The sequence below is a fragment of the Anabrus simplex genome, chromosome 6 (assembly GCF_040414725.1).
Source record: "Anabrus simplex isolate iqAnaSimp1 chromosome 6, ASM4041472v1, whole genome shotgun sequence".
Lineage (NCBI taxonomy): Eukaryota > Metazoa > Arthropoda > Insecta > Orthoptera > Tettigoniidae > Anabrus > Anabrus simplex.
In genome coordinates, this window is record NC_090270.1 from 187,428,648 (window position 1) to 187,456,636 (window position 27,989).

General features: G+C 37.4%; 1 protein-coding gene across 3 annotated transcripts in view; it reads right to left on the reverse strand.

The window, feature by feature from the left end:
• The window catches only part of Gyf (GIGYF family protein Gyf), a 485,965-nt gene that overhangs the window by 79,684 nt on the left and 378,292 nt on the right, over positions 1-27,989 (reverse strand). For 2 of the 3 annotated variants that reach the window (XM_067150101.2, XM_067150102.2), the window contains exons 17-18: positions 25,604-25,749; positions 15,975-16,182 (exon numbers count right to left, since the gene is read on the reverse strand). In XM_067150101.2, coding sequence (XP_067006202.2) covers positions 15,975-16,182; positions 25,604-25,749 — 354 coding nt within the window. The remainder of the gene's footprint in view (positions 1-15,974; positions 16,183-25,603; positions 25,750-27,989) is intronic. The other variant, XM_067150103.2, reaches the window with a different exon arrangement.

Consider the following 27,989-nt stretch of genomic DNA (forward strand, 5'->3'; position numbering starts at 1 on the left):
GGTCATCATACTTTATAATTGTCTGAGAGGACGTGTCAGTCCGGTCTATAATATTCTTTCCGAGGCTCTTTTTCTTATTGAAAGCAACTGTAACTCAATACTCTCCTGCTGACTTGCTAGGCCTAACGCATACAAGTTTAGTATGGTATTTTAATATTATCGTACACGATTATGTTATCGAGACCAGAACAGATATTGCAACTTACACTAAAAAAGAAAGCCATGGGAGGTCTTAGGATTGCCTATTACTGTTTTGGTCCTAATGGAGTAGTGTTGGCTACGGAAAGCATGATTCGAAGCAGTGTATCGATTCATTCAAGTGCCCAAGTGAATCGATTCACAGGAACGGCGAGCTCACGGCACACGATTCAGCTTACTCCCAGCGGACAGTGCTGAGTGGCACACTCACTGGACGTTGACGTGGAGCCGAGCTTCCGCTGCAGCAAGACAGTGAATCATGGCACACTGAAAGAATCGTGAACGAGAGCGGTTCAGTGAGACACAAGATACACATGGCTCCTTATCGGCTCACTGGACACTGGCGGAGAGCCGAGCTTCCGCTGCAGCGAGACAAACAGAGAATCGTGGTAAACTGAAAGAATCGTATTGTGCCCTTCAAATCTCGTAATATTTATTAAGAAAGAACATTTTTATTATGTCGGTGAGTTGGGACATTATTTCGACAGCCAGGACGGGGAATTTTAACACTTCCGAGCCGGCCAGAACAAGCTACTTGGAGATTGGATTTTCCAGTTGAGCCAGCGAGCGGAGGGAATTCTGTTAGTTAGATGTCCTTCAGTCAGCTGTGTGTGCCACGTGACATAGTGTACGGTGCGTGAGCCAGCCGATCGATAAAGTCAAGGCCAATTGACGTATGACAGTGTCAGCCAATAAAATGACAATCTTCGCCTGAATGTAATGGATTGACCAATCAAGATTAATTAAAAGACACACCTCCGTCTCAAGACGATAAAATAGTGGTATTTCCAAAGGAAAATCTTATTCTGAGCTCTGCTTCTGAACTCTGCGTATGGATGATCATTCTGACTGCTACTACCGCTACGTTCAGACGTCTTTCACTTCACTGGGGAACTTCACCTTGCAGATTACATTTGAAATTAAGCATACAGCAATTCAGACATTCCCTAAATTCTGTCTACAGATAATTCAAGATTTATAAAAGATAGGTATTTTTACCATCTCAACAAGCATCGAGCGTGAGTCCTGGACATTTTCTAAGACCTGTTTGTCAGTTTCAGCTTTTTCACTTGGAGAATCAGAAGAGGAAGACAACTGGGTTCAAGTATATTTCGAGATGCCTGCACTTCCACAAACTGAATTCTGCTGCTGTTTCCTGTACGTCCTCATGTCCTCAATGAATTTCTAAATATGTGAGGCACCTCACACATGGACGGGGACGTAGTTCGATGGTGGGTGATGTGACCATAGCCTAGGTCATCTGCCAAAATCCAGCAGTCGACTTTCACATGAGTACCACTTTATAAATTTTTCTTTCTGTCAATCTTTGTATATTTTTGTAAACACAGCTTTTTCTTATTCACTTAGAGTAATTTCTATTAGTATTTCTATAGTTAGATTTTTCATTCCTTCCTTCCTTCCTTGGTGAAAGGTAGCTTGTGTTATTGAATGAATGTGTACTGGACTCTATTAGCTAGTTATTCGAGTGTATGTCTTCGAGATGAAATTTGACTGTCCCTAGTTCAGTCTAACAGGTGAACTAAAATTAATTTGACCTCTACGTTAATCTTGGATGAGTTTAAAATGATTTTATAATTTATTTGAAACAAAATGGGACAATATTTCAGTGTATTTCTGTACGTCAGATTTCCTTCTATGATACTACGATGTTTCGATGGATTTGAGATATGCTAGGGTCATCTGAAATGTTTTCGTACAGTAGCCCACGCGAATGTGATCGTGTGCGGTCAACAATAATAATAATAATAATAAAAATAAGTCAACTTAATAACGGGAAAAAAATGTGGATAAGGTCATGAGTATAATGTCATTTATTCTTGAATAAGATTAATGTGTGCTCAGATAATATAGATGTGAGCCTGGAACACGGCTGTATCCTGAAGGATCGTTCATTATTTTGCTGTGCTATGATGTTATTTTAGACTTGTAGATGGACACTATTATGTGAGAAATATTTTGTGCATCCATTATAGGAGTCTTTTGGGAAGAGAATATGTTGCCTAACATAATTTCTTCAGTTTGAGCACAGATTAATTGCGAGCCATAAGTATTAGGAGAATAAAAATAGTACCGCAACTCATGAACTGCAAGTGCATATTTTTGATTTTTGACCTGTGTTATAGGCATTTTTGATAGATAAATTTCTGATGATTTCTATTCATAACATTCTCATGGAAATCATTGTGGGATTAATTTCCTCATTGAAGTGATAATCTTGACTCTATCACATCTCAAGTCGACGCAATGATTTTTACCCGATATCGTCATCTTAAGAATTTTTCCCTGACTTAGATTAAAACCAAAAATAATAATCGAGGGTTAGTATTCGTGTAAATAATTTTATAATGTTACTGTGTGCCTTAGTGTGTATGTGTTGTGTGTAATTTACCCATATTTTGTGTATTGTGATTTTTCTTGTCAATATTTGCAGTGATATTTTCCACTGTGTGCGTGATTTTTGGTCGATTTTATGTCATTTTCATGTGCTCATAATTTGATCGGATATGAACCTTTAGTGAATTTTATTCAATTTTAAGGTAGAATAGGGTCTTGTTTACTAAAGAAAAATGAATAAGTAAAGGCCATGTCCGTGGATTGAAATCATGAACTCAAATTTATAAACTTTACGTAACCATTAATTGTAAATAAATGAGTAACATGTAGGTTGACATGACGTCAGATTTTAGCTGATTATGAGAAAAATATTTACTAAATAATTATAAAAATAATTGAATTGGTTAATTTAAAGTCTGTGGAAGATAGTTTAACAATAATTTCATGAAGAATAATTTTTATTTTATTTTTTAATTAATGAGAGAAAGTGATCACTTTATCATTAATATTATATGAAATCCAGAGGAGATACTTTAATTTTTCAAATAATTTAATTTTTATCTGAGAAAGTATTCTCAAAAGTCACTTTGATTTTGTTACCAGGTTAAATGTAGGCTAACATTTATTGGTATAATTGCAGATCCGAACATCTGCCAACCTTTAAACTGAAGAAGTTTCCATGATAATATTAACCTGTGGAGAAGACCGTAACCAAAACCTTCCTATATTTTGTAATTAAAATTTTATTTTTGGAGAGTGTTAGTTATAATAAATGTGAAAAACCTATTTTAGTATTCCTTTCACTTGTCGCTAGTCCTTAAGCTATCCCTGCCCTTAAAATTTTTCTGCACAGCCAGTAAGTGAACAGTTTGCGACTGAAACTCTCGCTCACCGGCCGAGCTGAGCCGGGCATGACGGGGGCAGTATGCTATAATGGACTCTCGAGCTCAGCTCATTTGAAAATAATACCCATTTGCATTTACTGTCCTCTTCTTACAGGGAGGTTTAAATTACAGATGGATTTATTTGCAGTGTTAAAAAGGTAGTCAAAACATAATTCTGAAGTAGCTAGTAAGTAGGTAGGCTATTAGGTTATACTATTTATTAGTTTAATGAATCTTATTATTATAATTTAGTTGACATTTGACAATTAAACTCGACTCTAGCCTGGTCTATGACTATGAGTCATGCTCATGACCACTCAAAAGTACCTGTTTTATTAAAGTATGAAGGCTTTCAAGGCCGGTGTCAATATAATAAAAATCTTCCGGGCTATTATGCCGTGGTCCACTCCTTTCACTTCTCCCAGGCGTTTCAACTACTGCTGCGGTAGTCATCTTCTGTGGCGTCGTGTCAATACGCTCTCCTGTATCCCGCTATTTTATATTGGGAAGAACGGCTCAGTATTCTCTCAGTTCATATGTCACATCGTTGCAGAAGACTTCAATCATATGTGGACAGACGCAATAACTTAACTAACAGTATGTTCAATCAGAAAACCAGCGGGCTACTGTACATCTCGGATAGCCTATACAAAATATGACGATTTAAAAAAATCCTAAGCTGATACAAAAATACATATTTTCAAAAATGACTGAGCGAGTTGTCGTGCGGTTAGTATCGCGTAGCTATGCGTTTGTATTCGGAGGATGGTGAGTTCGAATCCCACCGCCGGCAGCCATTAAGATGGTTTTCTTTAGTTTCCCTATTTTCACACCAGGAAATGCTGGGACTGTACCTTAATTCAGGCCATGGCTGCTACCTTCCTATTCCTAACATTTCCCACCCTGCGTCGGTGGAAAATTTCGATGTATTAGAGTGACTAGCATTTTTGTTTGCTAAGAAAGGAGTTCATAGTATGAAGACCAGATGGTAGCTGTGAGCACTGAATGCTGTTGCTGCTGTCTTACCAGCAAATACTACACAGATGCAGTAGGAGCGGTGACTAATGTGCCGTGAATCGGATCACTGTATCGATACAGTAACGTGAACGGAATCAAATGAATCGAATGTCCCATCACTATAATGGAGGACTGGGAATTTTACGTTTTCATTTTGAAAAGCCAAAAAATGCAGTCCTTTTATTTGCGCACGTTACATTTAAATGGTTTGTATCATTTCGAAACTTGTACTGATATATGCAGCGAGTGCGCTTTCCAGATGACTTCAAGGTCACGAATAAACGTAATTTCTGAAGTGTTGTTGATATTTTTTTCTCTCTTTCCAATCTGATTGGATTAGTGATGGGCAGATTTGAATATAACGCATCACGGCCGACTGAATCCTTCGCTGTGCTCCTTATACCGGCCTTGACAATCGCTTGTAAAGCCCAGCATAAAGCTGTAATTGGAAAGTTTCACCATAATGCCGCTGAAGTGCTGGCCTCCTACTCACTGACAGGAAGCTGTATACCACAAATGGCCGCATTTCCACTTTTATTTATATTGTTTTGTTGTCGTAAATTTTGGCAATGTGTTTCGCAATAAGGTGCTTGTTGGCTTCATCATTCGAGCTGATAGTTATGCGCTAGTAGTTTTAATTTTTTATTGTGTACTGTGGTGATTATATTTTTAAAATTGTGTTTACAAGTATTGGAATCTGTGACATTATTGTGCACCTCTTTGTACATCGAGCAGAAATTTTCTGCAAACAAGAAGAAATGTAATGAGTTGCTCAAAGTGTTTTCTCGCTGTAACTTCGTTCTAAACAAGAATCTTAATTTATGCGCTAATTCGTTTTTTTAATGGTGTAGGGATTTGCTTTTCTTTAATTGTGTTTGGAAATATTCAAATATGTATTGCGGTGTGCCGTTTTTTATTTCGAACAGGAAAAAAAGAGCAAAGGGACACTATCATTTCACGAATTCTCTGTAGACCAGGACAAAACCATGGAGTAGCTCAAAGCAGTTAGAACTTTCATCTTAGTTTCCATTTCTATTTTGGGTATTTATCTTCTTTCTATCTTAATTTGTTTACCCCTCCAGGGTTGGGTTTTCCCTCGGATTCAGCGAGGGATCCCACCTCTACCACCTCAAGGGTGGTGTCCTGGAGCGTGAGACTTCGGGTTGGGGATACAACTGGGAAGGATGACCAGTGCCTTGCCCAGGTGGCCGCAACTACTATGTTGAACAGGGGCCTTGTGTTGGGGATGGGAAGATTGGAAAGAATAGACAAGGAAGAGGGAAGGAAGCGGCCGTGGCCTTAAGTTAGGTACCATCCGCGCATTTGCCTGGAGGAGAAGTGGGAAACTATGGAAAACTACTTCGAGGATGGCTGAGGTGGGATCCGATCCTCCCTGTATTAAGTTGACCTCCCAAGGCTGAGTGGATCCCGTTCCAGACCTCGTACGACTTTTGAAATTTCGTGGCAGCGCCAGGAATTGAACCCGGGCCTCCGGGGGTTGCACCTAATCACACTAATCGGATATTTTTTACCCCTCTTTTTTTTAATTGAATAATCCTTTAGGCAGAGTCGAATTTGCCATATGACAGCAACACAACACATTTTTGTCCAACCTGAACTTTAACATTTAAACACTGACAAGTAAGAACCATTACTGTTATGACGGTATAGCCAACGCATGAAGTGTTGTTACCTGATCAATGAACAGTTTACAATATATTTACTCAAAATACTTTTCTCTCACTGAATTATTTAAAATACTTCTTTTTCTTGCTATTTGTTTTATGTTGCACCGACACAGATAGGTCGTTTTACATGTTACTAATCTCATGATTAGACCCGTATTGAAATTTGCTATCATATGCTACAAAATTGTGATTTTTTATTCCACCTTTTCAACACAAATGGTTTTATGTTGTTAGATAGGGACATGTTTCACTTGAATTTCAAGCATCCTCATCCTATATAATCATCTCAAGGTTAAGACCTGTCATATTTGATTTTCTTTGAAATTTGTGCTTAATAAACATAATAAACATAGGAATTTATAAACACATTAAAAGATTAACAATATAAATGATTATACTAAAACTGGAATAACATTATTTCTAAAGATATTTCTTGTAAGATTTGTAAGATTTTGTAAGATTATAATTATACACATTTCATTTTTGTGATGTTTAGCCAAATTGTTGATGGTTTTGATTCATTCTCGGATGTTCCGTTTTCCCGTGTTGAAAGTTTTATTTTCACGGTGCCTTGAAAAACGGAGAATAGAAGTTCCAGTGTATATACATGTTTTTAGCATTTTTAATGTGTTTATGTGTGTGTACAATTAGTTTTTAAGCTTAGGTTAAGTTTCTACAATCATACTTAAACCGCAAAACAATTTCACTTTCACGGACTTATAAATGAAAGGACAACACATACAACATCTCTTTAGATAAGTAATAGAAACCAAGGCCCAATAGATGTAATATCATGATTTGTCAGCTGATGATGACCAAATAGGGTCGAAACCAGTAACTGATTTAAGTCTATATTTACAATAAACAGTACTGATAAGGTGGAATTTCTTTCTTATCCATATACATGTAATCAGTCAATACAAACATGAAACTCATAAATAACGATGTATGCCCTTCCTTACACCAACCCTGTATAGAGGGATGTAAGAGTCAGGTTGTAAGTTTCACAAATAGAAAAAGTCCACTCAGTTTTAATTACTGAGTTGATGGGGTGAAAGTTCCTTTTGGGGATCAATGTAAGTACCTAGGTGTTAATATAAAGAAAGATCTACATTGGGATAATCACAAAAATATCATTGTAAATAAAGGGTACAGATTTCTGCACATGGTTATGAGGGTATTTAGGGGTTGTAGTAAAGGTGTAAAGGAGAGGGCATGTAAGTCTCTGGTAAGACCCCAACTAGAGTATGGTTCCAGTGTATGGGACCCTCACTAGGATTACTTTATTCAAGAACTGGAAAAAATTCCAAAGAAAACCAGCTCGATTTGTTCTGGGTGATTACCGACAAAAGAGTAGCATTACAAAAATGTTGCAAAGTTTGGACTGGGAAGACTTGGGAGAAAGGAGACGAGCTGCTCGACTAAGAGGTATGTTTGCATGAAATCAGCTTCATTTCCCGTATCAAAACCTATTTCCAATGAATCAATAACAGTAAATTTCCACCTTCTTGATACTTATATTTGCATTAAGCAAATCAATCAATCATATACAGTACATGTTTCATTCCATTTGGAACATCTTCAGCTGTATTACAAGGCTTCAGTTAAATTAGTAAGTACAAAATAAAAACAGAAATAAAAGAAAGGAACAAGGTGAAGAAAGAAATGGATAAGGAAAAGCAAAAAATGTATCAGAGGGATGAGAATAAGATAGGTTACATGTGGAGTACAAAAGATTGAAACAACATGTAAAGAGGAGTATCAAGGAAGAAAAGGAGAAATGTTGGGGAGAGTTTACCAACAAAACTGAGCAAGATAGTGGAGGAAATCAGAAACTATTACACAGAGTAATAAAATCAAAAAGAATAAATCAAGAAAAAATTAAGGCATTAGGGAGAGAAGATCGATCCATAGTACATGAAAAGGGTCTTCAGAATGTGATGACAAAGTATTTTGAAAAACTTCATACTGAGGATGACTGCTTGGAAGAAGGAGGAAGTAAGAAAATGGAAATAACACACGGAGAAAAAGAAGAGAACCCGATAACATGGTTGGAACTTGAAAGGGCAGTGAAAGCAATGACCAAAGGTAAAGCAAGTGGAAAAGACAAATTCAATGCTGATATGATTAAGGCAGCAGGAAGAATTGGACTATACAGGCTATATACAGCCCTCAATGCCATACGGAAGGATTAAATGATACGTGAAGATTGACAAGATGGAAGCATTGCACCACTGTTTAAAAAAGGAAATAGGAATAAATGTGAAAATTATAGAGCTATAACTCTATTATGACACGGGCTAAAAATAATGGAGAAAGTCATAGACAAAACACTGAGGGATATAATAGAAACACAGAGGAAGAACAATATGGCTTCAGACCGAACAGATCAACAATAGACTTGATATTTATAGTGCGAACGGTATTGGAAAAACATCTGGAAAGGAACAAGGAAATCATCTTCGTATTTTATTAATTCGGCTGCAGCCGTCTCTCCTCCAAGGACACAGTAGATTTTGTCAACAACAAAATTTCGGGGAAGCTCTTTTAATAATAGTAGAGCTTCAGGGATCCTGAATTAATTGACTTCAAGGGACATTTTTATAAAATTAAAACAAACAACATTCGCCTTGGAAGGAGCAAATGAAAAGAACATCCCTGTAAAATATAGAACAGTGACAAAGGATAATTACTTTTCAAAAACATTTTATTAATAGACAAGCAGAATATCATATACCATAGTGAGAAGTTCTGGAAACAAAAACATTTTTTATAACATCTGTTCCAATGAATAGATATAGTTTTAAAATAGGCTTGAATAAGTAAATCCATTTCCTTCCCATTTCACCACCCCATTCAACCATCCACATTGATTTTAATTTATTTAATTTGATTCATTGTAAGTGGTATGTTGTGAGCTGTCAGTGGAATGACATCAGTAGACTAATAAATTTGAGTGATGTCTTTAAAAGTAGAAATTCAAGAGGACAAATTGGGGCAATATTCATTTATAGGAAGGGGAGTTACGGACTGGAATAACTTACCAAGAGAGAAGTTCAATAAATTTCCAATTTCCTTGCAATCATTTAAGAAAAGGCTAGGAAAACAACAGATAAAGGTATCTGTCACCTGTGCGACTGCCCTAAATGCAGATCAGTAGTGAATGATTGATTGATCACTATTGCGTGTTTCTGTGGTGGTTGGTAGTGTGGAATGTTGTCTGAATATGAAGAGTGTGTTAGGACGGACACAAACATCCAGTCCCCGAGCCAGAAGAATTAATCAGAAGCGATTAAAATATCCAACCCCACCGGGAATCGAACCAGAGACCCTCTGAACCAAAGGCCACTACACTGAACATTCAGCCAACGAGTCTGACATTGATCGTACCTCATGGTGAACAGTCTCTGGTAAGGAAGTGGCCGTGGCCTTAATTAAGGTACAGCCCGAGCATTTACCTGGTGTGAAAATGGGAAACCACAGAAAACCATCTTCAGAGGTGCCGACAGTGGGATTTGAACCCACTATCTCCCGGATGCAAACTCACAGACGCGCGCCTCTAACCGCACGGCCACTCACCCGATAAGACCCCAATTAGAGTATGGACCTAGTGTATGGGATTCACACCAGAGCTACTCAATATTAGAATTGGGAAAGATCCAAAGGAAAGCAGCACAATGTTTTCTGGGTCATTTCTGACAACAGATTAGTGTTACGCAAATGTTGCAAACTTTGGGCTTGGGAGTAAGGAGAGAGGTGCTCGACTATGTGGTATGTTCAGAGCTGTCAGTGATGGGTGGTCATGACCGAGACGTATTTACGACTATTTGATTTTCCCATCAGGAAATTTGACATATTCTTTTCACCCTTGGTTGGTTGGTTGGTTGGTTGGTTGGTTGGTTGGTTGGTTGGTTGGTTGGTTGGTTGGTTGTTATTGCTTTAAGAGGATGTACAACTAGGCAACCATCCTCTATTAACACTAATAAGAGGGGGCAAATGGTGGACGAAATATGGAAGGTGAATATCTCCTTGGATTCTGTATGAGGAATGGGTTGGTTGTTAAAAATAGTTGGTTCAAGAAGAGACAGAGCCATAAGATAACACGATACAGTTGGGATGGACTACAAAAGAATGTAATTGATTATGCCATTTCAGATGAAGAAAGGAGCAGAATGGTAACAGATGTCAGAGTAATACCCAGCGAGAGCCTTGACAGTGACTACCGTCTATTAGTAGCGGACCTGAGAAACTTCTATGCGCCAAAAGTACAGAACAGGAAAATGCCAAAAATCGAAGTATGGAAACTCCAGAAAACAGATAAGAGAACTGAGTATCAGAACCGGATAAAAACTCTATTACCAAGAGATGAAAGGAAAAATGGAGAGGCAGAATGGACCAGACTAAGGTACACATTGGGTAAGGAAGCAACTGAAGTTTGTGGAAAGACAAGTATGAAAATAAGGGAGAAGGAAACACCTTGGTGGAATGAAAGAGTGAGAGCAGCAATCAGGGAAAGAAATCTCTTGCGGAAAGAAAGGGATCAGGAGAAAAATAAACCGGTTCTGACTAGAGACAAGGCAAAGATCAGAAACCTCGAACAATTATACCAATACTATAATCTATCAGTTTCATGGTCCGTTTTGATAGTTTGAGCACACAAGTATGAAGGATGAGAGTTTTCCACCTAATCAATACTTTATTTTACAAAGTGTCTAAAATTCTAATTACATTAAAAGACAGTACCGGTTTTGACCTGTTAAATAGGTCATCGTCAGCTGTTGATGAACCTGCTTATTCAATAGCGACTGTACAGAATAAAACGTTACTAAGATTAAACATGAATGCCATTATTCTAATAAAATGCTTAATGTTAAGATATATACATATGGTACAGTTTTACCGGGCGAGTTGGCCGTGCGTGTAGAGGCGCGCGGTTGTGAGCTTGCATCCGGGAGATAGTAGGTTCGAATCTCACTATCGGCAGCCCTGAAAATGGTTTTCCGTGGTTTCCCATTTTCACACCAGGCAAATGCTGGGGCTGTACCTTAATTAAGGCCACGGCTGCTTCCTTCCAACTCCTAGGCCTTTCCTATCCCATCGTCACCATAAGACCTATCTGTGTCGGTGCGACGTAAAGCCCATAGCAAGAAGAAGGTACAGTTTTTGAAGTTAAAAGGCTTTGACTTACTAGAGTCCCATGAATACCGTATTTACTCGTGTATTAGACCCCCTCGCCTATTAGACCCCCCCGGCTTTTTGAGACCAAGAGAATGGAAAAAAATAAATCTCGCATATTAGACCCCGTAACGAAATTCAGCCGAGACCAATAAACGATTCCACTTCGTAGCGGGTACTACAAGCTGTACTGCAGCTCTGATGACGTCGTACAAATGTGTGTACAAGTTTGCGCACATTTTCTTGAGCCCTCAGCTGCCTTTTGCCAGATCGGCACAATCGGAGCTGACAGCTTTATCTGCGACAGCCACTACAGCAGTACGGTACAAGCATCACAGAATATTGTCCGAGTTCGTAGGTGGATTAGCGTAAACGGAGAAATAGGCCTACTACTTTTTTATTCTCGACTTTCCAACTACAGACTATCACAGTACGTGTGTCTGTGTCTTGGAAAATTGCCAACATGTCAGAAAATACGGTGGCGAGTATTCCTCCGTAGACTCGCAATCGGCCATCAGTGAATGAATTGAGACTTAAAATGTCCCGTAAAAGCTGATATAATCAGTACTTGTGACGCAAATGGTGGTTTATGAAAATATGCTTTGAATTCTTAACCTTATATATGTCAATATGACGAACTTTGTTACTGTTGGTTCCATTGCCGGCTGGTTGGCCTCCCTGCAGGAAGAGAGGCGGAAGTGAAACTCTCCACTCACCGCAGCTTTCTACACTGAGAGAGCTCAAGGTTCGTCCGTCCGACCCGCCCGATTCAAGCTCACACCAAAATCGTGTGATACGTCTGTCTTATAGTTAAGAGATGTCCATTTCCGTAGCTTTAGCACTATTAGCTGCCGATACGGTTTGCGATCTTGAACATTTTCATCAGTAATTTGTGTTTTTTAAATTGTTATATTACTTCTAGTCTTCATCTCTCTAGGATAGCGTAGTTCACAGCATTAGTGCAATAACGTAGTTTTTTATGCGTTTAATAGTTTATTGTAGCTGTAGTTTTATTGATATTTGTGTGTTGGTTAGTGTATCTAGTTCTGTGTGTACCATGTCTCGTTTATTCCGGGAAATACACGTGGCAAGAAAGTTACTTGAGTCTCGGATCAGTGGAGTGTTTCTTTTGTACACCATAACCTCCCTTAACTGTAAGTACCGTAATTTGTTATTTCCTCACTCTCTTTTATTCTTGTATTCTCATTTTAGTGCCGGATGTTGTTAGTAAGTGTATATTTTGTGAATTTATTTTACCTCATGAATAATTATCTTTTGGAGTACAGTATTACATTTTATGCGGGCTGTGCGCCGCGGTCGTATTGCATCAGCTGAGCGTTGGTAACGTAGGTACGACGATGCTCGCGTGTTTCCCGAACTATCAAATACAACTGACAGTGACAAATGACTGGCCATTAAGTTCTTTTTCATTATTTTGTGTCAATATTGCTTAATACGGTAAATAAAAGTGATTGATTATATTTAAAATATATGTAGGCCTAAAAGTCATGTTCACCATTGTCTTTTTAAATTTATAAATTTTCGAACGAAAATAGCCAGTAAAACGCAGAATACATTCATAAGTTTATTAAAGAATAGTGTAGAATGTTTACGTGTACAATTTATAGCCTAGAAGTCATGTGTTCACTGCACGAAATTTGACGTTATCGCATATTGGACCCCCCTTCACATTTTTTGACTGTAAAAGTGGAAAAAAAAGGGGTCTAATATGCAAGTAAATACGGTATAACATATTCCAAAAATTATATTTGCTGTAACGTTAAAAATAGGATACAATTCTTAGGGTCTAAAGAGTCACTGACATCCTGGTGTCAATTTCAAATATATTATGCTGTAATGCCAACATTATGTCCAACGGTTGTATAAGGTAGATTCAAAAGTGCATTGTTTGGGCCGCAAATATGCGGGGAACTTTGTGTTCAGTAGAATATGAGGTTCTGTACTTGTTTTACAGGTAATATGCTCATTCTCCGTCTATATCATTGCTGATAAACAGGCTAGCTTTTACTAGACTTCTTGATGAGGCATAAGTTGCTATGTATGATGTATTGAAATCAATGAAAGTAAGTCCGAGTGCTCCCCTCTTCATACTCGCATTCCACTCAGGTAAACCTGCATGGGAAGGATGGTAGGTGTCTGGAAAAGAAGATTTCCTGTTCTCAACCTGGGATTACGGATCAAATGCCAGACAGCCTTAACCATTAATATGGCGACTGCTGTATTGCACTCTATTACTTCTTTATATTTATTAACCAATTCAACTAGCAATTCCTTTTCATAGGAGGAAAAATTAGAGCTACGACTCCATTTTACTTCACGCACCATATTTAACAGCTGTAAAACAAAAACACATAGGAGCGCACTGTAAAACAGCATGTTCATACCACTGCCCCCTTGATTCGCACCAGTTCGCAATGTTGAGGAAGTTAACAGTCGATTAGTTAACATTTTACAGGAAAAGTTTGAAGAAACCCAAGAAACCTAACATGTTATTCAATTTTTAACTTACTAACTACAATCAAAACTGGTTAGGACGTTTTTGTGGAGACCGAAAAAAGGTCCTAAAAAAGGAAGGTGCTAAAAAAAGAAAAACAATTATGCTGTTGCATTTAAGGTTAGGTTTGAACGTAAAAATAATTACGATTAAAACAAAGAAACAAGTGCTTACTATTATAATTAATGAAATAATACATTTTAAGAACACCAACAAAGCAAAATATCAAGGAAAAACATTTTTAGTAACGTGAACTAAACATGTCGCTTACAATTATGTTTAAAGTTATCATAGGAATGTCCAACATCTGGGCTATTTGCACACGTTTCATGTGTGGACTAGCATCCGCATTCTCAATAAACTTTAATTTTTCATTATTTAAAATGTCTAGTTTTCTTCTTCTCCATAACTGAATGTCCTGAAAAGCACTACAGTATGCATAAGTACAGCAGGCCTAATTTATGTACGTTGTTACACAATTAACCTCTCTCTCTCTCTAGTCATCAGCTGTGAGGCTGGTCGGCAGCAGCTCTCCATTCTTCACGTTTCAGTTCGTAGTAGGAGTTGCATCTCGTGTCATCTAATATCTGCGTCATATACCCTAATCTTGACTGTTGTCTCTTATTTTTTCCCCTAAGGAACCGTCTATTATTTTCTTCAATAACCCATCATGTCTAAGTATATGGCCTATTAGACGAACCCGCCATCTTTTTATTTGTGTCATAAAACACCTCTTCATTCGTGACCGACGCTCGCTGCAGTTGTAGGCCAACATGCTAGAGCCGCAAAATTAAATTCTCTACCAAATCCTCACCCAAGCCAGTCGTTGCTGGTGCATCATGCGCGCAACATGGCCAGGAATGCTAATTTAAGTTTCTTATGGTGGGAATATTACGAACGTACTAAAAAGTGACAAATGTGCTATCCAGGTTTCTTTCACGTGTATTTAATAGGACATAAATTAAGCACCAACACGTCAGCTGTATACGTACATACAGCAGGCCTAATTTACATACGTTGCTACACAATGCACTTATGATCGTAAAATTAAGCACGAACACGTCACACGACTCCTGTTGTGCAATCCAAACACATGCCGACATTAAAGACTGGCTTGAGACTGACGCTCCCTACAGCTATAGGCCGACATGCTAGGGCTGTGAAATTAAGTTCTCTACCAAATCCTCACCCAAGTCAGTCGCCGCTGGTGCATCATGCGTGCAACATGGCCAGGAACACTAATTTAAATTTCTTATGGTGGGAATGTTACAAACGTACTAAAGAGTGATGTAAATGTTCTATCCAGGTTTCTTCAACATGTATTTAATAGGATATGGACTGGAACTTTGGAATAATGGCGTAATAACCAGGAAAACATGCTAGAGAGGGACGTCTTAACCAGTTTTGACTGTACTTGTTAGTATATATTTAACAGTGTTGATGAAACCAGCCCTAGCTGTCCTGAATGTGTGCTTACACTTAAACTGACACTACACAAATGACAATATGTACGCAGCACACTTCTCAGTTGTAGCGAGAACAGAATTGCCAACAGAGCAGGCAGAAAAATACCACCTTCCAGATTTCTGAGTGTCAGGAGCACTGTACCAACCATGCAAATAATACCCACACCCAACTTTTCGCCACCAGATTTTGAAAACAATATGTAGAGATTAATAGTCTATACACGGTAATACAATAACCAAAAATTTTAACAGAATCCTTATGTCAATAGAGGATTGAAATGTTATACTTAAATTTTCTTCCTCCAAGACAATTTCTTTTGCTATCTGTTTAACGTGGTACCAACACAGAGAGGTCTTATGACAACAGTGGGATAGAACAGGGCTAAGAATGGGAAGGAAATGAAGACAGTCTTAATTAACATACAGCCTCAGCATTTGCCTAGTGTGAAAGAGAAATTAAGGAAAACCATGTTCGGGGCCTACCGACAGTGGGGTTTGAACCCACTACCTCCTGAATGTAAGCTCACAGCTACATGACCCAAACCACATAGCCAACTCACTTGGTCTCTACAAAATCCAATTATGACATAATATCACAATTCTCATTATTTTGAGGCATCATGTTCAAAAGTGTGTACTTTCTTTGATTGTATTTGGTGAAAAGAATGACAACTACCTCCTTCTTCTCCTTTTCCTGCCGCTGTATATCAATTAGACTCCCACCGGTAGCTTGGATAGCAGGTTGCTGACTCCAAGGAGCTGCTTTAGCGCGCTGCTGTTGCTCCTGCAGGCGGCGCAGCGCCTCCGCCTGCCTTCGCTGTTGCTCCAATCGTCGAGCCTGCTCCTCTTCCTCCTGTTTCTTGCGTGCTAGTTCTTCTTCTTGTCTATATGTAAGGAAATGTGAAGAATTTACATTAACAACATATGTAAATATCAGCTGAAAACTAATTATTTCTTCCATAAACCTTTTTTTTTTTTTTTTTTTTTTTGAGATTTCTATTTCATATAGGTACAGTACATAATGAAATACTGATGAAATGTAATACTGCTGAAAATAACTGCTTTCCTTCAATTTTGTTGAATTCCACGAATGATTTAACCTGAAAACATTATACCCATAAGAAAGACATATGTACTTTAATCCACAAAAATGTGAAATACCTTTTGAGTTCATAATAATCAACAAGAGCATAATCTAGACATTCCTGAAAGATATTTTGAATATACGAGGAAACAATGATTGGTAAGTAAGAAATATCATATTACTTTACTAATATCTTCCTTGTACAGGCATATAGGAGTAAGGTAGTTAAGCTTTTTTTTTTTTTTTTTTTTAGTGAGAATGTACTATTGCAGCTCTACTGTCCGTAAGTGTAACATACTAGGTGTGGAGCGAAACCTGATAGCTCAAAAGTTTAAAAACACTATGGATATATAATAACGTAATTTAAAAATATCCACTCTCTTAACAATGCCAACACCACCTTTTAACAAAGAAACAAACAAATGAACAAACAAAAACAGAATTAGCCAGCAGATAAATTAGAATGGCTGAGAAATTTACATTCCTAGAACAGCGTTAAGGGGTCATTTGGACTACGTCATAACAGAGGTAACTTAAAGGGTCCACCTTTTCAATACAAATGAATGTTATAATGGTTAAGTTACAACAACGTACTCAACATTTACCTTTAATAAGGAAATATATAACGTCACTAACGTTTTTCAAAAACGTAATATTAAAATAGCCTTTCATACTAGTACAGAGATCCTGCATAACTCTACATCAATAAATAAAAGTAGTCCCTTTTCAAAATCAGGTGTCAATAGGTTTTCTTGTCAAGACTGCAATAGTTCATACCTAGGTCAAACTGGAAGTAGTTTTAAAATCAGAAATACAGAACATGTCAATGCAATAAAGCATAACCAATTTTCTGCAGTCGGCCAACATATGAATGAATTTATACATTACTGAAATAGATCACGATCTTGAGGTATTAGAAGTTCTAAATGAAGGTCCTTTACTAGATGTTACTGAAAAGTGCTATATTCATTTAGATCAATATTTTAATTCAAACCTAAACTTGAATATCACCTCCAAACCAAAAAAAAATTTTGTTCGATTTTCTTATTGCATTTTTCAAAAGTGTTAAAATTCCGAATAATAGAGCTGTTTTTCATATTATGTGTAATACTTTTTCATTTACAAACCCTTATTCTCGTCATTATTCTGTATTGAAAAATAGCTGATCATAAAGTTTATACAAGGAGTAATTTTAATACCACCTAATACAAGGAGTAATTTTAATACGACCTATACAATACAAAGTTATTCCACTATAGTCTGGTTAAATACACATGGAAATTATCAGAAATTTGAAGTACATGTTTCGCCCACTATTTATTGGGCATCATCAGCTTCAATCAATCTTAAAACACACATGGTCTAAGGAGTCATAATAACTTATGTAAAAAATTGATGAATATTTACAAGTGTTAATACTGTGGATGCAAAATGTTTACAGTAAAAAAAGTATTTAAACAGAACTTATACTAAAATCACTTTGTGTGTTTTAAGATTGATTACCCAATAAATAATGGGCAAAACATGTACTTCAAATTTCTGATAATTTCCATGTGTATTTAACCACACTATAGTGGAATAAATTTGTATTGAATAGGTGGTATTAAAATTACTCCTTGTATAAACTTTGTGATCATACTTTTCCATGCCACGAGCTTTCACCACATCACCCTCCCTAACTTCCAATCTTTCCCTTCCTCACACCCCCCCTTCCGCTCCCCCTCCTTCCCTCTCCCTTTCTACCCCAACACTAGTTGCTTCCCTGACTCAAGGTTGGCCGTCACCCTCAGTTCCTCACGACCACGTGTCACAGCTTTGCCACCCGAGGCGAGTCTCATTCAATTATAGCCCAAGCTCTTTTTCCTCACAGTTTTCAACTTTTAATACCCTTTTTTATACTGCAGGTCCCGCATTGAACTGCGAACACCTTAAAGACCTTGGTTCTAACTTGGTCTCCACCTCACACGTTATGTTACAACAATAAAATATTAGACCACAGGCAACAACACAGCCATGATGTAACACCGACTTCAAAGCTTTCAGAGAAACATTTTATGCAAATTGAATGTTGAAAATCTTTACTCAAAGAAAATATTCATTATATTTCTAGTCAATAAGTGATATCTCTTAATGAAAGTGACTTAAAAGTCACGTCCTTGACTACCAAGTTCAACTCGGACTTAAGCAAAGTTTTAAAGTGTTATATGTATTCGTAAAAACTATGTATGTTGAGTTCTTAACTTGTGTTTGTACAATCAGTTTGCTATTTTAATTCACCTTCCATGTGCTGTTCCGATAATGACTGTCAAGTTCTGAACTTGTGATTGAAAATATATTCACTATTTTAATCTCCATTTTAGTCACATTTAAGCATAATGTTATAATATTTTGTGTACTGTTTGTGTTTGTATATATGTTCCTATGCTTGTTCTCACATTTTGGTTGAAACTAGTCCCAAGTAAATATGTTGTAACTTAACCATTATAACATTAATTTGTATTGAAAAGGTGGACCCTTTAAGTTACCTCTCTTACGTTCTCACTTCAATACGGATATAAGATGAAATTCTTAAATTTAAATACCTCATAAGATGTGCTTGGAAACATTCAAATTAAAAGTCATTAAGACATGTATTTTCTTCTTCTGTGTTTCCACAAATTTATTTTACACACAAAGGCCTGACATTAGTGAATGGACCCTTTATATTACTCATGATCACATGAATAATCAACACATGAATAATCACAAACAACTGCATCATGTTTCTGTTTCTTTGAAGAGTTTTCATACAATTAACCAACTGAACATCTTTTGTTACTCAGTCATCCACATTGCAACAAGGACACATTTTCAGAAATACTTTAACCTCTTCAGTCGCACGCCCAATAAATTCTCGGGTGGGGCGCGCTTGCCCATAACGTGAGCACCCAAGAAATTCTTGTATAGCTGCAGTGTTGATTTTGTAATATCTGTGGAAAATGTTTTCCAGCATTCTCAATATAATGGCAAAGGGTTTCCAGCTGCATTCATGAAATCTTTGGCCTAAAAAATGTCTTGTCTTCTCTCCTTTTTACAATCTTGGGCCAGATGACGAGGTAAAAAGAAATGGCAAGCACAAAATTAAAGAGTTGATAGGATAAGGGACTATACTGAAGATGAAGCTCTACATGATCTTAGTATTTTTGTTGGTAGTGAAAATGATTCAAATAATGCTTCGGATGATTACCTTGTTGGTATTTCTAGTGAAACTGAAGAAGATATTATGTTGGAAGCAAGCGTGATGGTAAGAGACATATAACATAAATTTGTGTGGAAAAAAAGTAGCTTGGAAATATGGCATGATCTAATAGTTTACTGGAAATCCTAGTAAGTGTTGAATTATTACCAGACGTGAGTGTGATTGTTTCGAACTATTTCTAATGGATGATGATGTAAGTTTGGTAGTGATCAAAACCAATTCTTATGCTAAATAATGCTTTGAGAAACTTGTAAATAAATCTTTGCACAATACAAGGACACAATTTTGAAAAGAAACCAACTCTTGTGAAATTTGTTATGTAGCGGTATAATCTAGTAGGGATTACCGCTATCCTTGACTTTAGTATGACTTTAGTATATGTATGGAAATAACAAAAATTATCAGCTAACTATACCCCATATCCTGCAGGTCAGCAATTGGCTGTATATTTTTAATTGTAGTGCATTTGAAATCTAGATTGCACCCAAACTGTAATATAATGGCAGGCAATTGCTTTGCCATTGGAGCTTTATGGTACATTATTGTCTACAAACTTGGTATTGGTTAGCTCCGCCACATGATTTTCAACTTTTTATGAAGCGCACTCTTGCGTCTGCCACATGAAATGAGTTGTCGTAAAGTGACTTTGCTATAGTCACGATGCCGGTCGAGTTGGCTCCTGTTACGATGGCCTATAAGGAGTCCGTGTGTATCTTCAAACCACCCTAGCATGATTATTCAGTGCTTCTTAATCCTTAAAATTTTTGTGATGGGTGGTAGTTTCAACTATTTGGGTCAAAATGAGTTTAATTTATATTCTGTGTGATCGTAGTTTCTTCTGCTGTGCGAGCCTGTTCCCAAAGCATTACTGCTATTTTCAACAGTAAGTAATATGAAGGATTTACTTTATGCATCATCGTCATCACTTTGGTAAGTCAAATCCTGCATAAACTATCTCTCTTCTGTGGATGTCAGAGTGCATCGCTACGTTGAAGCTTCCTTGTTGAACTAATCAAAATGTCGGAACGATGAGAAATATATGCATTTCACCTGGAAGTGCCATTCGGCTTCGAACTTTGTAATTTTTAATGATGTGAACCTTTTTGTGCTGGAAATTATTCACCGGTCTGAAGTTCAATGTGTCCTTTTACATTATATCCAATTCTAGTGGGTGAAATTGGTTAACTGAACCGAGTAATCCTTTAATAATTAGAAATGCTGTTGTAACTGTTGGCACGTGATTTTCGATAACCTGCAACCTAACGGGGCTGGTTATAATTTATCTTGAAGAGTTGGATACTGTTATTTAAATTTCTTGCCTGTGTAAAGACTGAAAATTTAGTTTTTTTGAAATCGAGAGGTCTGTTTATAAGGTTGACCACCTGGGAGTGTCATGATGTTTACGCAACATTACTTTCTAACAGTTGGTTTGTAAATGAAATGACTTGTAATTCTACACCAAAGTGAATACCGAAGTGTGCTTCCTATTTAATTTATTCAATTTACCATTTACCTTGATTTGATTTTCATAAATTATTATTATTATTATTATTATTATTATTATTATTATTATCTCTTTATGGTCATAGTTTCGTTTTCGTGGCTTCTGCTTCTGAAGTTGTCCACCATTTATTGCACTGTTGTGAGATCCCCCCATCTTTTGTTGATTAGATAATGGAGTCTGATTTGTCATGCATTGTTGTTGCTGTGACTTGCAAGTTGTGATTACTCAAAGTCCTGGCCTGTTGCTTGCTTGTGTGCTTGTTGTTGCTTGTTGGTGTTGGTGCAGTTAAAGTGCTGAACTTGGTCACGGAAATGCATTTATTTATCTTGTTTTATCTTGATTTTTTATTTTATTGCTGTTTTCAAGGTTTTATTTTTTTTTAAATAAGCATGGGGTCTCCTCCTCTCAAGACTGTATTTCGTTACCGTTACTTCTTTTAATGTGAGCGTTCCGGTGGTGTTAGTTGATGGGGGTGTTTCCTTAAAAATGCTTCTGTATTCACTAAGGTATCTTTTAAAAACCAAGTTATAATTGTGTGTGGTCATTTGGCCTGTTGGCAATTTAATTGTTTTTTTAAAAAGAAAAATAATTTGGCAATATCAAAGTACTTGGTAAGTTGTGCAACTAAATGCTGATCAATTAATTGGGTAAATTTAAGGACAGCCGAACCCAGAAATTGTGCACATAATTTATAAATTTTGAGAGTACTCATAATTCTAATTTTTCCAAAAAAACAAGTTCGGAAGGTAACATAATCGCCATATTGGATTTAGATTACAACCTGTTTTGGTTTTGAATTTTAAACCTTCTTAAAACCTTGTTAATTTCATTGTGTCTGAAGACATTTAAGTTTAATGATCATGCATTTGAGTAGTACTTTTCAAAAAAAAAACAACTTGGTAAAAAAGGTATTTAACTTCTCTTGTCAATTTTGAATTCAACTTTAACTGTTTGTCCACCCACCCTGTTTTTTTTTCTTAAGTTATATTCAATTTTGGTCCTTAAGTGTGAAGGTGAGTTGTTATTGTAGTTTTATTGCTCTATCCTTTTCTTGATCCACCCTCTGTTATATACCTAGACCCTTGGTTTGCCCAGATTCCATCGCTTCCCAGTCTGTGCCTTGTGTTTTGATCGAGGCCTACTCTAAGTAGTTGGCATGATTTCATGCTGGGTTGGACTCTAGTCTCCCTTGTAGTTGTGCTAGCAATCGAAGACATGGGTTGCGGTGTTGTGCCGTCAGATGATTGATTGTCTTGGTGTTCGGTTGTTAGTATGCCTGTCAGTTTATTGTGTTGGTTTCATTCGTGGGAATAATTCATAAGCCGGAGATAAATATGTGTTGGTTACAAGACAGTACTCACAAAATACCAATAATTTTTTTTTTTAAAAGATAGGAAAGTGTAAAAATGTGTAAGTAAATTGGAAGACAAGCTCTTAATGTTGTTGTGTTTGAGTCATCAGTCCATAGACTGGTTTGATGCAGCCTTCCATGCCACCCTATCCTGTGCTAAACTTTTCATTTCTACGTAACTATTGCATCCTACATCTGGTCTAATCTGTTTGTCATATTCATACCTTGGTCTACCCCTACCGTTCTTTCCACCTACACTTCCTTCAAAAACCAACTGAACAAGTCCTAGGTGTCTTAAGATGTGTCCTATCATTCTATCTCTTCTTCTCGTCAAATTTAGCCAAATCGATCTCCTCTCACCAATTCGATTCAGTATCTCTTCATTCGTGATTCGATCTATCCATCTCACCTTCAGCATTCTTCTGTAACACCACATTTCAAAAGCTTATATTCTCTTTCTTTCTGAGCTAGTTATCGTCCATGTTTCACTTCCATACAATGCCACGCTCCACACAAAAGTCTTCAAAAACATCTTTCTAATTCCGATATCAATGTTTGAAGTGAGCAAATTTCTTTTCTTAAGAAAGCTCTTCCTTGCTTGTGCTAGTCTGCATTTTATGTCCTCCTTACTTCTGCCATCGTTAGTTATTTTACTACCCAAGTAACAATATTCATCTACTTCCTTTAAGACTTCATTTCCTAATCTAATATTTCTTACATTACCTGCCTTCGTTCGACTGCACTCCATTACTTTTGTTTTGGACTTATTTATTTTCATCTTGTACTCCTTACCCAAGACTTCATCCATACCATTCAGCAACTTCTCGAGATTTTTTGATTTCCTCTCCTTGGACTGTGATTCCCTTTACTGCCTGTTCTATGTAAACATTGAAAAGGAGAGGGGACAAACTGCAGCCTTGCAACACTCCTTTCTGGATTGCTGCTTCTTTTTCAAAGACCTCGATTCTTATCACCGCAGACTGATTTTTATACAGGTTGTATATAATTCTTCGTTCTCGGTATCTGATCCCTATCATCCTCAGAATCATAAATAGCTTGTTCCAATCAACATTATCGAATGCCTTTTCTAGATCTACGAATGCCATGTACGTGGGCTTGTCCTTCTTGATTCGATCCTCTAAGATCAGACGTAAAGTCAGGACTGCTTCACGTGTTCCTAAGCTCTTAATAACCACTGAATATTATATGAATGTATTGCACCGTAACTGCCATCAATTCCTTGCTTCCTACAAATATATAATTTCCTCCGAAAAAACTCACCTTTCTGACGTACGAAGTCTGTGAGAACGCACCACTGAAGGAATTAAGAAAGTTTTAAAAACCCTAACACATTTTGCACATACAAATTCTACATTTCATGTACATTTCCTTTCCTCACACGGCTTTGAGGCACTTGCTACAGGCATCACTAGACTTGTTGCCTTTACACAGAACAACTTGGCACTTCTTCCTCTTTTTAGATGGACACTATCCTACAGCCTCCTCTTGATGTTGTTGCCCTTGATAGTCCCCTCTTGTTAGTTCGCTTGCCAGTTGGAGGATGATTTTTACTGCTTTACCTTCCTACTGTTATTTGTCTGTAAATGAATAACCCAGCATTGAGAGCTGGTAGGTCTAGATTATTGTAAAGGATGTGCATTAGCCACCTCCTGCAAGAAACCTTGGTGGTATATTTAGGAGATATTTGGTCGGCTACATCTGCCATGCATTTCATGCCATTGTAGGAAGTTACATTTTCTGTTTTCTTCTTTCGTTCTGTGGTCATTGTAACTTGAGTTGAGCGTGCCATGTGCTAAGAAGGACATTCTTCTTCCCTTGGTACACTGTCAAGGTGTAACGTGTTCCCAGTCTGTCAAAAGATGGTTGTAGAGTATAATTCAGACTTGGACTTCTTCACCTCAGTAGGGATTTTATAACAAATGGGGTTGACTGTTCCCACTAATAAAGGCTTTTTCTTGTGTCTTGGAGCTTCCTAGCAGGTTGGAGAGTTGTGAAGAAGCTGTCTATCATTTTGTTTCTCCCTTGGTTTAGAAACGGCTCCGTTAGGCGAAGCATGACGTACTTTCCCAGTGACTGCTTATCCAGACGCACAACGACCTTATCAAGGTATGCAAAGGGGCATTGCAGATGTATTTTGTAGCCACATCTGCAGCAATCCAGAATTTGAGTCCATACTTGTTGGGCTTGTTTGTCACAATTGGGTAAATCAGCACCTGGTTTAGCTGGGAAGTAACTGTTCATCGAATAACAGTGAAGGCAATTTCCCACAAATTTGTCCCAGATTTCAGAGACAAGAGCAAATTGTTAGCTTCCTCTGTTGCTGCGAGGACACATTTCTAACACCCTGTTTCTACAATTACTTCCGATATATTGTTTTAGATAATTTTACGGGTGATGTTGGGGTGTAGATATTATTTGTTCGAAGGCTGATACCATGCCTTGCTGTTGGTGACCTTAATGTCAATGTCCTTTAAACAAAACAATAAAATTGTGCACTTCTAATATACAGTACATGAATCTGGACTTGGTATCCTTCTACCACACATGACCATGCGCATTGAACATGTCATCAATCAAAGTGAACCAATTAAATAATGAATGCTGTTATGTTATTAATTTTGTCCTACTAACTACTTTCAGTATTTTTGGAGTTGTCCAAGTGTCAGAATTCTGTTCCACAGGAGTTAACATGCTAATAAATCTACTAAAGAGGGAATAGCTGTTGCTGATTATTGGACTCAGTATGACTGCACAAATTATACTTGCAAAGTACTGTGAATTTTGTAATTTATGTACATTTGACTGTTCATATTGTATCAACGCTCTGAAATGAAATAATAATAATAATAATAATAATAATAATAATAATAATAATAATAATAATAATAATAATAATAATAATAATAAATACCATCAGACTGGTCAGGATTGAACCCACTATCTTAAATTCAGAATGTGAGCACTCTACCATCTGAACTACTCAGCCTGGCAAACCAATTAAACAACAGAACAATAACAAAGTATTACAAGTGGTCTAGATTTGGCCTGCATAAATAAAATCAAACATATGGTAACTGGGAACCAGTATTACAATGCAATTTGCTCACCTCCTTTTCTCTTCTTCCTCGCGTTTCCGTTCCTCTTCTAGTTTTCGTTTCCTCTCCTTTTCCTCTTCTTTACGTTTCTTTTCTTCTTCACGCCGTTTAGCAGCCTCCTCCTTTTTCCGCTGCTCTTCTTCTAAACGTTTTGCTTCCTACAGTACCATGGCAATTGTTTAGTTAAAATTATTAGTTGCCAAAGCTCCTACATCATATAACATTTAATACATACAGAAAAAATGACACGGTAAAAAACCATTTTAACTAGAATAATAATTCTTATTATTAATGATATCCAGAGGGGAGATATTGAAGACATTAGCCAATTATAGCAGAAGTCCACTATAGCGAATATGGCATATAGCGCGAACTCTGTTGTAATGGAAGATTTTCCTGTCCCTTGGAAATTTCTATATTAACTGTGTATTATCCTTTAGTTACAGCGAGAAAAGAGTTAAGAGACTTGACAACAACAAAAGCTCTTGCTGTTGCAAATGATGTGGTGATATGGGGTGATAGTGAGGCTGAAATACAGCAGAAGCTGAATAACTGGATTGCTATATTCAAGCAATTTGGTCTGAAGATAAGTAAGTCCAAAACAGCAGTGTTGCCTGTTTTAGCCGACAATATATATGCACTAACATCGCTCTAGATCAGGCATATCAAACAAAGCCAACAGTAAGACATCGCACGGCCAAGCAATGACGTTGCATGCGTGTGGGCAGAACTTCTCCTCTCTAGGCGGGAGGGAGAAGTGTTGAACTGACAGTACGTTCGCTCACAACAGGGATGAGTAAACCAGATCTCTTCATGCCATGTGAAACAAAAAGACGATGCAAGAAAAGTGTAGTAAGAGGAAAAGTTACAGTAGATTTGACCTGGAATCATCGCACTGTTTCTTAAGTCACACAAATGGAGAAGTGGCTCAGTGCCTAGTGTGTAAAAAGCATGTCCTCTACGAAATAACTTTGGCATCATTATAACCTGTATCATGCACATCAGTACAGTTGTATTACTGGTGATCAGAAGCTGAAATTAATAGCGGAACTACGAAGTACAGTACTTTGATGATGATGATTGTTGTTTAAACGAGCCTAACAGCTAGGTCATCGGCCCCTACGGTACGAGATGTAATGAAACGATATGATAAAAATTTTAAAATATATCCACTGACTAGAATTTAAAAGAAATGATGTAAAATGATGGGATTAAAAAAATCAGTAGATCATTCGCAATGCCTTATTTACTAATAAAATTATAGAAAATATTGATTATAATGGAAGAAGGCATTGCATTGAAGTACAGGGATATATATGATTCAAGTTAAAAGTTAAAATAACACATTAAAATATGCAAATACAAACTAAAATAGAGTCAATGGGATAATAAAAGCGCAGTTAAGAAAATTACACTAATACAAAATACACATTCACATATGATAAAAAAAGGCCACAACTCCTCATAAAATGGATGATGAGGTCTGCTGACTGCTCGTCATCTTGTACGACGAGCCTAACTTAGCACACGAGGGCGAAACGCAGGCAACCAATAATGAGTTAGCTGGAAAATTTATAATGTCCAATAACAGACCATTATATTGGTATTATAAATTTACTCATTCGGGACAAATATTTTAGGTTCCCTATGGAAATCAACATCTACATCATTTGATGGCCAGGCAGGCATCTATTTTTGGAAATGAGACATAGCTCTCATAGTGCATTGGCACTGCTGGTGGCTTCAAATAGCCTATGCAGTGGCCTCCACGGTATGCACTAGCCTTGTGTCTTGGGTGGTGTGCTAAGTCCCAACTGACGAGCCTAACTTAGCACACGAGGGCGCAACGCAGGCAACCAAGAATGAGTTAGCTGGAAAATTTATAATGTCCAATAACGGACCATTATATTGGTATTATAAATTTACTCATTCGGGACAAATATTTTAGGTTCCCTATGGGAATCAACATCTACATCATCTTGTAGGATGACGGAAATGACACTCGGAGGTTTTACACTACAGCATAGATCGACAAGGTACACGCACACCGTAAGGTTAGATGACTTCCAGAAGTACACACCGGGGGGCGTTCACCCTTCAGTAGATAGGAGTGCGTTACTATGCCATAACCGATCCGCAGGCAACATAATACCACAGCTTCTCTCCGAGAAGCCTGAAGCGAAGTCGTCCATACCTTTGTAGTTCCTTTTATCACTCTCAGCTTATTTGTGAGAGTGGTGGCCTTCCACTCTATCTCCCAATGGGACATAACCAGAGGCCTCTCCTAAGAGCAAATATCACTGGCAGGAACCCTGTGAGGCAACGAGGGCAAGGTAAGAGCATCCTTGGCAGCCTTGTCAGCTAACTCGTTTCCCTCTACACCCACATGGCTTGGGAG